General features: G+C 41.2%; 1 protein-coding gene across 1 annotated transcript in view; it reads left to right on the plus strand.

Annotated features, from left to right (window-relative positions):
* Positions 1-12,033, plus strand: part of LOC138974152 (ATP-dependent RNA helicase me31b-like) — a 29,036-nt gene extending 17,003 nt beyond the window's left edge. The window contains exons 6-11 of the mRNA XM_070346847.1: positions 2,083-2,177; positions 2,416-2,538; positions 3,162-3,296; positions 4,506-4,680; positions 5,368-5,521; positions 10,460-12,033. Of these exons, the coding sequence (XP_070202948.1) occupies positions 2,083-2,177; positions 2,416-2,538; positions 3,162-3,296; positions 4,506-4,680; positions 5,368-5,521; positions 10,460-10,583 (806 nt within the window). The 3' untranslated portion in view covers positions 10,584-12,033. The remainder of the gene's footprint in view (positions 1-2,082; positions 2,178-2,415; positions 2,539-3,161; positions 3,297-4,505; positions 4,681-5,367; positions 5,522-10,459) is intronic.
* The last annotated feature ends 334 nt before the right edge of the window (positions 12,034-12,367 follow it).

Consider the following 12,367-nt stretch of genomic DNA (forward strand, 5'->3'; position numbering starts at 1 on the left):
GGATAGCACGCTTTTCTGTACCTCTCTTTGTTTTAACTTTCTGAGCGTGTTTTTAATCCAAACATATCATATCTATATATTTTTGGAATCAGGAACGGACAAGGAATAAGATGAAAGTGTTTTTAAATTGATTTCGAAAAAAAAATTTGATAATAATTTTTATATATTTAATTTTCAGAGCTTGTTTTTAATCCGAATATAACATATTTATATGTTTTTGGAATCAGCAAATGATGGAGAATAAGATAAACGTAAATTTGGATCGTTTTATAAATTTTTATTTTTTTTTTACAATTTTCAGATTTTTAATGACCAAAGTCATTAATTAATTTGTAAGGCACCAAGCTGAAATGCAATACCGAAGTCCGGGCTTCGTTGAAGAGTACTTGACCAAAATTTCAACCAATTTGGTTGAAAAATGAGGGCGTGACAGTGCCGCCTCAACTTTCACGAAAAGCCGGATATGACGTCATCAAAGACATTTATCCAAAAAATGAAAAAAACGTTCGGGGATTTCATACCCAGGAACTCTCATGTCAAATTTCATAAAGATCGGTCCAGTAGTTTAGTCTGAATCGCTCTACACACACACACACACACACGCACGCACGCACGCACACACATACGCACATACACCACGACCCTCGTTTCGATTCCCCCTCGATGTTAAAATATTTAGTCAAAACTTGACTAAATATAAAAAGGAGACCGATGCAGCCAAAAGCGCGAAGCGCTGTCGTAATTTCAATGTCAAATGGTTGAAAGATTTTTTCTGGCTTCAGTACGACGAAGAAAAACAGACAATGCATTGCCCGCCCGTGCAGATCTTATGGCGCAGAACCACTTGAAAAAAGTGGGGATTCTGATATATATATACTTAGCATGAATAAGAGTGGGCCCCAGATTTTTCTTTTCCGCCCCAGCAATTTCCATCTCTGGGGCCAGTGTGGCCCCAGGCCAAATAAGTTAGTGTCGACCCCTGCTAGGGGCACTGCAATGTCAATCGACATACTGATCACACACACAAGACATGTTCACTTACGCGTGCATTAGCTGCTTGCTGCGCACTATCTGGTCACATAAACCGACAGGGTCCTAGGGGCACTGCAATGTCAATCGGTGCACCAGCTGTCTCCACCTCTGTTGGCTGTTGGTAGTCTGCGGAAAAGTTTTTCCTGGTCCACTCTGCAATATTGTCTGTCCATCATTTCCTTTGTCTTCCCTGTCTTCTCTTCCCACGCACATCCTGGAAGAGGGTCTTGGAGAGCCTGTATGTTAGTGTACTCATCTTTTCTCTGTCTTCCCTGTCTTCTTTTCCCACTCACGTCCTGGCAGATGGTCTTGCAAAGCCTGTATGTTAGTTTAATGTGTCCATACCATCTCAGCTTCCTCTTCTTGACATTGGTTAGCAGGTCTTAGTGATCCATGCATCTAGGTACCTTGTTTCAAAAATAGAGATGAAGAGTAATGAATTAGCATTCACATTGGGTTAATCATACTCCATTAATGATGAAAATCATCCAGTTCTGCTTCAGAATATGTATGATTGACACTTTCTCCTATCTTCTGAAATGGAGTCCAATGGTTATATAGAAAATGTACTCGGTACACACACACACACAAGACTAGTCCATTTGCACATATACTTAACACCACCTGAAAAAGCAAACTCACAAACCACTTGCCCTTTTAAGAAATGCACATAAAGCTATCTCTTTCGTCTTTATCAGTGGGCTGCAACTCCCATGTACACTCATGTACGGCTATTCAATTAGCGCAGTCATGCTCCGATATCGGTTGATGCATGCTCAGTATTTTCATGTTTCTAAAATCTACGGAACTCTGACATGGATGACAGGATCTTGTTCGTGTGTACTTGGGTCTCATGTTGTGTGTACACACGAAGGGGAATAAGACACTAGCAGGTCTGCACATCATACGTTGAGCTAGGAGGTCAGGACAAATCTTCTCTAACCACCAGGCCTGGCCGAGATTAGAACCCTGAACCTTCCACATGCAAAGTTGACCTTAACCACTGTGCTACTGTGTTGGTCATTGGTTGAACTGTGTTGTGTGTTGCAGTGCACGTGATCATCGCCACGCCTGGCCGCATCCTGGACCTGATGAACAAGAACCTGGTCAAGACCGACAGCTGCAACATCCTTGTGCTCGATGAGGTATCAGTTTTGTCTCCTGCTTCCATACACAACAAAATTTCTGTTCTTTTTTAAAAAAGCAAAAATTCAGAATTGACGGTTCCCCGACCCACCCTATTTTTTTTTACTGTTCTACATCTATGGGACAGATTTTTTGTTCATAACCTCTGTAAATTTGTCCCTATTTTAAGACTTCTCTTCTTTTTTAGGTCTTAGAAGTAGGGTTCCCAGTGTAGTGAACTTTCATTGTGTGTTGCAGGCTGACAAGCTGCTGTCACAAGACTTCAAGGGCATGCTAGACAGCATCATCGCCCACCTGCCTCCCCAGCGACAGATTCTGCTCTACTCCGCTACCTTCCCTCTCACTGTGGAACAGTTCATGGTGAGCACCTAGCATGTTTCATTGTCTATTGTCTCTGAACACCAGCACCTAGCATGTTTCATTGTCTATTGTCTCTGAACACCTGCCCCTCCCCTCCCATAGCTGAAGGATTGTGAAACACTATCGGTGTTGTTTCCAGGCCCTGAAGACGATAAGTTGGCTGGAACTGGGTAAAATAGGCGTAGGTCTAAATTTCCTGACTAAAGAAAAGAGTTCTGTCAGAAGACCTCCTTCATATCAAAACAATATGATGGTTGTCCAGCCAGAACAATGAATTGGATCAAAAAAGAATGTGCCAGGGGCTGAGGCCTGAGAACAAAACTGCATTATTATTGTGCTACGGGGTTAGGGAGGATTTGGACAGCAGTTTTGGGTAGATTTCTGCCTGCTGTCCTTGAAAATAGGCTGTTTTTTTAGCACACCGAAGTTGCAACAGGCCTTGTTTGTTTGTTTTAGTGTTTTTAGTAAATGTCTGTAACCTCCCGATACTGCATGGCAATTTTCCTTGTTTTTATAAGGACAGTAAAATTTTGAGTCGTGAGTCTTTGCAAGTCCAGAAATGTAGAAAAGTGATTGCTTGATACATGCATTGGTTTCGTAAAGTATGCTTGTTGTGTGTACAGAGGAAACACCTGAAGGACCCCTACGAGATCAACTTGATGGAAGAGCTGACCCTGAAGGGAGTCACACAGTACTACGCCTTTGTGCAGGAGAAACAAAAAGTCCACTGTCTCAACACACTCTTCTCCAAGCTACAGGTAACTAGCACAGGGCGAGAACTAGGGTATTCTGTCTTTCAAAGGGCGGAATCTTTTAGGTCTGAATGAACTATACGGTAATTGTTACACTCCATTCTCAGACTGATCATTTATATTGTCCTCAAAGCATTTACAGTGACCACATTAAAAAGGTAATTTCGCACATCCACATGTGGAATCTCAAGGAACCGAAAGCAAGACCGACAGCCAGTCGGACCTAGCTGTTGATTTGTTGTTTTTGAGTCACTTGAGAAAAAGTGACTATGTAATCGGTCAGTGTTAGTCTGTCCGGCCGGCCGTCCGGCCGGCCGTCCGTAGACACCACCTTAACGTTGGACTTTTCTCGGAAACTATCAAAGCGATCGGGCTCATATTTTGTTTAGTCGTGACCTCCAATGACCTCTACACTTTAACGATGGTTTCGTTGACCTTTGACCTTTTTCAAGGTCACAGGTCAGCGTCAAAGGAAAAATTAGACATTTTATATCTTTGACAAACTTTTCTCGGAAACTATCAAAGCGATCGGGCTCATATTTTGTTTAGTCGTGACCTCCAATGACCTCTACACTTTAACGATGGTTTCGTTGACCTTTGACCTTTTTCAAGGTCACAGGTCAGCGTCAAAGGAAAAATTAGACATTTTATATCTTTGACAAAGTTCATCGGATGTGATTGAAACTTTGTAGGATTATTCTTTACATCAAAGTATTTACATCTGTAGCCTTTTACGAACGTTATCAGAAAAACAAGGGAGATAACTAGCCTTTTCTGTTCGGCAACACACAACTTAACGTTGGGCTTTTCTCGGAAACTATAAAAGTGACCGGGCTCAAATTTTATGTGAACGTGACTCATTGTGTTGTGAATAGCAATTTCTTCCTGTCCATCTGATGCCTCATATAATATTCAGAACTGCGAAAGTGACTCGATCGAGCGTTTGCTCTTCTTGTTGCAGATTGTTTCCACTGATAGAGCATTCTTCTACTTCATTTGACCAGCCTGCCATGATGAGTAGTACTCTGAGTGATGTGTAATGGTAGTTTTAAAGATTACTTGAGCATGACCACTGCAGCAGTTTTGAAGAACTCCTTTTGTCTTTCCACTTTAACAAGTTTTCCCTTCAAAATATTCTGTGAAAAAAAGCTTTCTTGAGAATGGATACGCTGATGTCTATGCTATTGTCACAACCTCCATGGTTTCCCCTTTCAGATCAACCAGTCCATCATTTTCTGCAACTCAACTCAGCGTGTGGAGCTGCTGGCCAAGAAGATCACGGAGCTGGGCTACTCCTGCTACTACATCCACGCCAAGATGAACCAGCAGCATCGCAACCGTGTCTTTCACGACTTCCGCCAGGGGCTCTGCAGAAACCTTGTCTGCTCAGGTAAGATGCGGAATATAGGTGCTTCGCGGATATGGTGTGTATAGATGATTGCTCGTCCAGGGCGGTCTGTTTATTCATCTCTCAGCCGCTGGTGCTCATCCCGTTGCTTTCTTGTATGCTGCAAACAGGACATTTTTATGACGACAAATTAACGATTTACATCGATTTCAAATAAAAGCCCTGGGGCCTATCTTGAGATTTGTGCAAATCCGTTGAAACATGTTGTGGGTACACACGTATGAAGTGTTGATTAGGCCAAAAAAAAAAAAAGGTCTGTTTACGGTAACCCGACCGACCCTATTTTTTCGCGCGACCCTAGACTTTTTTGGCATTTGGGGGGGGGGGGGGGGAAATCTTGGGGTTTTTTGTGCAAAATAACGTAAAAATATGGGGTTTTTGAGAGAAAAAAAAAGAAAAAAAATCCCGACCTACCGACCCTATTTTTTTGGCCTATGTTACCGTAAACAGACCTTTTTTTTTTTTTTGCCTTATCTGTAGTTAAGGCTCACTTTTCACTGGACGGATGCTCATCCCATTTTAAAGCTTGGACAGGTCTGTGGTAGTTTGCATGATCATTGTTACAGTAATTTGTGCAGCCTGCATGATGATTGGTGCAGTAACTTCTGCAGCCAGGTTACTTCTTGGTAAGTGACGTTGTTGCTAATAAGCCTTTGTGTTTGTCACCAGATTTGTTCACAAGAGGTATTGACATTCAAGCGGTTAACGTGGTGATCAACTTTGACTTCCCCAAGCACGCCGAGACCTACCTGCACAGGATTGGTCGGTCCGGTCGCTATGGTCACCTGGGTGTGGCCATCAATCTCATCACGTATGACGACAGGTGAGGTTCACACAATAGATTGCTAGACCAGTGTTGTTCCTACTCTCCCAGGGTAACCGGTCAGTTGGACCTGCATTAACCCCTTCACTGCCACAGTATAACAGCATTTTGGTATTGCTTTGGCCAGGGCAAATTTTGCTTTCTTCGGAAGGTTCACTAATCTGTTCACTGCTCAATCATTTATTGAGATATCTCTTGGATCTTTGGCATGTGGTTTGCTTACACCCTTGGCTATTATCATATAACATGATCATTGGACTTTGTTTGTGATTGTTATAGTTAAAATCGATATAATGACCATTTTTGAGTCACTTGAGAAAAAGTGACTATGTAATCGGTCAGTGTTAGTCTGTCCGGCCGGCCGGCCGTCCGTAGACACCACCTTAACGTTGGACTTTTCTCGGAAACTATCAAAGCGATCGGGCTCATATTTTGTTTAGTCGTGACCTCCAATGACCTCTACACTTTAACGATGGTTTCGTTGACCTTTGACCTTTTTCAAGGTCACAGGTCAGCGTCAAAGGAAAAATTAGACATTTTATATCTTTGACAAAGTTCATCGGATGTGATTGAAACTTTGTAGGATTATTCTTTACATCAAAGTATTTACATCTGTAGCCTTTTACGAACGTTATCAGAAAAACAAGGGAGATAACTAGCCTTTTCTGTTCGGCAACACACAACTTAACGTTGGGCTTTTCTCGGAAACTATAAAAGTGACCGGGCTCAAATTTTATGTGAACGTGACTCATTGTGTTGTGAATAGCAATTTCTTCCTGTCCATCTGATGCCTCATATAATATTCAGAACTGCGAAAGTGACTTGATCGAGCGTTTGCTCTTCTTGTTTTCAAAAATTACAGTTTCCAAACTTTCACACACACACACACACACTGCAGCACGTAAAACCGCAGAAAACACAGCTAAAACTGGTGTCAAACATCAGGTACTCACATTACAGCCAATAACAGTATTCTTCTGTGTGGTAATCCATAAATCACTTCTTGTAGAGCTTCCAGAACACTGTATAATTTGAAAACGGGTCTACGAGTTGATGTCCGACTTTCGGCCGCCATTTTGAATCTTATAGATCGGAAAAAAACTTCTAAAAATGTTTTTACCACGTGGTACTAACTTATCTGAACGGTCAATGGGAAAGAACTGTGTTTAAACCCCTACAAGAAGTTGGACAGTGGTTACCTCCCATTTAGTTATGGGCGTATGACAAACCAAACATGACCACGTATCTAGTACGTGCTGGGCACGTATCTAGTACGTGCTGGCCAGTGAAGGGGTTAATATTATGTATGGGTCCAAATGTCCTGGCTACAAAGAAGGCAAGCAGCTTGTTGGACTACATTCATGAGGGGGGAAGGGAGCAAACTTATTTGATAACCCCAGTAGGTTTGAATTCCTGAAGGACGGGCGCAGTGGCGTGGTGGTAAGACGTCGTCCTCCTAATCGAGAGGTCGTAAGTTCGAATCCCGGTCGCTGCCGCCTGGTGGGTTAAGAGTGGAGATTTTTCCGATCTCCCAGGTCAACTTATGTGCAGACCTGCTAGTGACTTAACCCCCTTCATGTGTACACGCAAGCACAAGATCAAGTGCGCACGGAAAAGAACCTGTAAACCATGTCAGAGTTCGGTGGATTACAGAAACACGAAAATACCCAGCATGCCTCCCCCGAAATCGGCGTATGCTGCCTGAATGGCGGGGTAAAAACGGTCATACACGTCAAAATCCACTCGTGCTTAAAACATAAGTGAACGTGGGAGTCTTAAGCCCATGAACGAAGAAGAAGAAGAATTCCTGAAGGTTTAAAGCCAGGAAACAGGAATTAATCTGCTTTTTGCAGATGGATTGAAACAGTAAGCTCAAGTTTGTAGACCTAATTGCATGATGCATTTGGTAGATAGCTGAAGAAAAAAATCAACCAGAGACGAAAGAATAAGTGTTCAAAGTCAGCGAATCATACTCCATTAATGATGAAATACTATCCAGTTCTGCTTCAGAATATGCATGATCGACAATTTCTCCTATCTTCTGAAATGGAGTTTCATACACACAAGTAGAGGTTTGTGTTCTGAAATGGAGTTTCATACACACAAGTAGAGGTTTGTGTCTTTCGGGCGTGGCTGTCAATCTAAAGATGTATTGTGACGGGTAGGATTTGTACAATCGATGACGGATTAGTTTCTGGCTTTTGTGTTTCAACAAGGGGAGATAGTAGGGACATTTTTTTCAAAGTGAATGCATGTTTTCTTGATATGGTAACACGCTATGTTTACATTTTGGAAAGTACAAATTAGTAAAATGCTGTGCGTCTGCTTTTTATTGAGTCACTTGAGAAAAAGTGACTCTATGTAATCGGTCAGTGTTAGTCTGTCCGGCCGGCCGGCCGGCCGTCCGTCCGGCCGGCCGTCCGGCCGGCCGTCCGTAGACACCACCTTAACGTTGGACTTTTCTCGGAAACTATCAAAGCGATCCGGCTCATATTTTGTTTAGTCGTGACCTCCAATGACCTCTACACTTTAACGATGGTTTCGTTGACCTTTGACCTTTTTCAAGGTCACAGGTCAGCGTCAAAGGAAAAATTAGACATTTTATATCTTTGACAAAGTTCATCAGATGTGATTGAAACTTTGTAGGATTATTCTTTACATCAAAGTATTTACATCTGTAGCCTTTTACGAACGTTATCAGAAAAACAAGGGAGATAACTAGCCTTTTCTGTTCGGCAACACACAACTTAACGTTGGGCTTTTCTCGGAAACTATAAAAGTGACCGGGCTCAAATTTTATGTGAACGTGACTCCCAGTGACCTCTACACTTTGACGTCTGCTTTGGTGACCTTTGACCTTTTTCAAGGTCACAGGTATGTCTTGAATTCTTCAGGTATGCATTGTGTTGTGAATAGCAATTTCTTCCTGTCCATCTGATGCCTCATATAATATTCAGAACTGCGAAAGTGACTCGATCGAGCGTTTGCTCTTCTTGTTAAAAAAAAACCTACTATTGTAAGCTTAACCAGCTTTGTTGGCTGATTCATTTTTTTCATGGGTGAAACTGGTCAAATAAGAAATTCCTTATTTTAAAAATCTTCATAAAATTTTTTTTGTGTTTAAATCTTTTTTTTCGGGTGATCCTATCCGTATTTCCCCTAACACAGTGACCGGACATCGCTTAGTCTTTGTTTCACTAAACTTCGCGAATTATCGGGCTACAGCTTGGCATTTGTTATCATTGTTTAATGTGCAAATTTGTGTGTTTGAGATACCAGGAGAGGCCTACTTTTACCCTTAAAAGCCTGGTTTTTCGTTTTCTTCCGGGGGGGCTTTCCCCCCCTGGGCCCCTAGCAGGGCGTTGCCCCTGCACCCCACCAGGGCCTGGGCGGCCACTGGACCCCGGCCTCATTTTCCTTATTTTCAATTCTAATCAGTTTCACCCGTGTGTTTTTTATTTGTTTGAATTTAGGTCAAATGTCAGTCAATTGCAATGTATCAGCTTTTGTTTAGGTAGAAATAACTAGAATAAAATGATTTTAAGCTAAAGCAGCTTGTTGGTATAATTTTGTGATGCATTGGTTACATTTAAAAAAAAAATCCAATCCAAGTATTCAAAACGAGTAGATACAGGAATTACCATTTAAAGTCAGCGAATCATACTCCATTAATGATGAAATACCATCCAGTTCTGCTTCAGAATATGCATGATCGATATTTTCTCCTATCTTCTGAAATGGAGTTTCATAGTTACGAAGGTGTACTCAAAACAAGGTGTACTCACAACAAGGTGTACTCACAACAAGGTGTACTCAAAACAAGGTGTACTCACAACAAGGTGTACTCACAACAAGGTGTACTCAAAACAGATAGGTGTGCTTAAATGCTTAAATACACACAAGCAAGGGAACTGTCAAATTCCACCTTTTGTCTATTGCAGTTTGAATTTTAAAAAGTGAAAATCAGTAAACTGCCATGCAATCTGCTTTTTGTAACTAAATACAACTATTATAAGCTTAACCAGCTTTGGGACCTTATTTGTTTTATTACCAGAAGTTTGAATGTAGAAGATGAAATGTCAGTAAATTGAATTGTATCTGGGTTTTTTAATAGGTGAAATAAAATGATGGTAAGCTAAAGCAGCTTGTTGGCTTATATTTGTGATGCATTCGGTACATTTAAAAAAATCAAATCCAAATATTTGAAACAAGAGATCAAAGAATTACCATTTAGAGTCAGTAATTGCCTGAATCGTACTCCATTAATGATGAGATATCATCCAGTTCTGCTTCAGATTTTGCATGATCGACATTTTCTCCTATCTTCTGAAATTTTCAGGGTTACAATGTGTATTCAAAATAGATCGATGTTCATAAATGCACTTAAGTAAGGTTACTGCCTGAGCAGAAATTCCACCTTTTATCTATTGCAGTTTAAATTTTAAAAAGTAAAATTCAGTAAAAAAAAACACAAAAAAAACAAACTATTGTAAGCACAACCAGCTTTGGCACATAATTCTTGTTTTATTTTTTTATGACCAGCAGGTTTGAATTTAGAAGATTAAATGTCGGTTAACTGCATTGTTTCAGCTTTTGTTGTTCATAGTTACGAAGGTGTATTCAAACCGGATGGATGTGCATAGATGCACACAGGTAAAGTAACTGTCTAAGTAACTAAGAATAAAAAAAACAAGAAAGGTATGTTGTTGGAACGTTTAATTATTGACAAAACAAAATGTTACGTTGACAGATATATCGACCCAGCGGTCAGTGATCTTTTAAGTGCACAAACACTCATCACACAAAACTTATCTTGACAAATGTTCAGCCGCTTGCAGGGAAGACGCAAGGGAATGATTAATGACCAAATGAATGATGTTTTTGGATCTTTGTCTAAGTAACTGTCTAAGCAGCATTTCCACCTTTTGTCTCTTGCAGGTTTGCCTTGCACAAAATTGAACAAGAACTTGTGACGGAGATCAAGCCCATCCCCAAGACGATAGACAAATCTCTGTACGTGGCGGAGTACCAAATACAGCAAGACCCAGAAGAGGATGAGTGATTCCTTTGCACTTCATCCAGCGTTAGTGTTGTGTCGCTTCGTGTGTGCAAGAAATCGCAAAACGAAAAAGAGACTACGTATATTTTCACGGATCTTGGATCCTGGAGCTTGGCGGTATTCCTGACATTTTCAGCCAACACCTGGTTGTAGCTGTGGATCCAGCCGGCTCCTCGCGCGCTTGCTTGCACAGAGTGGAAAGAGTGTGGGATATATCTGAGCCAGTTAAACACTGAGGTTGTGGGTGAAGTTTGAGTGCAACTGAGTAAATGAGGTCAAATGCATTTAGGTAAATAAGTGCATTTGGGTAAATGTGGTTTGAATGTATATGTGTAACTGTGGTTTGAGTGCATTTTGGTAAATGCAATTGTTACGGTGTGTTTGAAAAAAACTGAGAAGTAAATGTGATGTGTGGCAGTGTGAGTGAAACTTGGAAATGTGTAAAGAAAGAGGGCAGAGAAAATGATGATGCAGCGTGGAAGATAGCGGGAGTAGTGGATTTGCGTGCTTGAATGTTGTGTGATGTGTGCCTGTTAAACTTTTGAATGCTTCAATGTGTGAGCGCAAGTGTGCGTATAGCTGCTTTATAAAGCAAAATGAACAAATATAATCAATATTACTGTGCAGCAAGTTATGGCTCCACATTTCACAAAGGGAGCTTAACGGACACTAATTAGTGCCAATCTTACCTGTGCTGAATTGGAACTGTTACATTCAAAGTCAGTTACCCTTTCAGCCAGGCGCCCGTGTTAGGAAGGTGATGGCATTTCTGCAAGGCCGTGTTGAACACTATCTTCAGAGCTCCTGGCTTGCTGCCTAGAGCTGTGTGGGTCTACATGGCTCCTTCAACCTCGAGGCTTGGTGACACTCTGCAGGCGTGATACATTGCTGTCAAATGCCAGTCAAGCTTGGAACACTGATTTCGCTACAGTATTTTTTGCATCAGGAAAAGGAGGAAAATGACGACATAGTGATCACCTATCGTGTGAAAAAATACAAACTTGAGGTGATTGTCTACTGCGGACCAAAGACCATTTCATTTGGAGGACTCCTTGTTCTGTTGTGTGTATATGACTTCACCAGCTGTTCTTTGTGCCCCACAACCCCCATGATTTGAAGTGAGGATGTTATCTTCGCTGTGAAAGGAAAGAACAGACTTTGCTGGCTGAAAAACGATTCCCGCTGGAAAAGTTAGTCCCAGCTGTTAAACCACAAGATGGGTTGAGTTTTGTTCAGTGTGTCTGCATGTGGGGGTTTTGTGCTCTACTCTGTTTGCAAAAAACTAAAAGAAAAAGGCAGAGTGGATACTAAAGCCCCACATGCAAAAACACATATTCTTTGTTTGAGTTTTGTTTACAGCACAGAATTTTGGGGACAAATCACTAATTAGTGAGTCCATGTAAATTGTAAGATAATGATACACAAAATTGCTGGGGCAGTTGTTAAATTATTTAAGGATCATATTTGCCGAAAGTAAATGCCAGGGGCATGTTAATATTTTAACTTGTTGAGATTAGTTTGATGTTAAACTGTAACCAAAAGTTGGGCATTTGAGGGTGGCCTGCTTTGAGAAGAAAAACAAATCTAAGCCATTCAATTCTGCAAAGCAGGCAGCGCCTGAATTTAAAGTTTTCTGTTCTCAGATTTTATGACAGCATTAATGAGTGGGAAACTATTTGTGTTGAAGGGTGGAGATCGGAGGTGTGTGTTGTTTTGGCTGGCAGGTTGTAGGCATCTTTCTGAGAGAGAAAAAAAAGGTCTTGTGTGCTTTCTGCAGCTGGTGAAGG

Source organism: Littorina saxatilis, linkage group LG8 (genome assembly GCF_037325665.1).
Source record: "Littorina saxatilis isolate snail1 linkage group LG8, US_GU_Lsax_2.0, whole genome shotgun sequence".
NCBI classification, from domain to species: Eukaryota; Metazoa; Mollusca; class Gastropoda; order Littorinimorpha; family Littorinidae; genus Littorina; species Littorina saxatilis.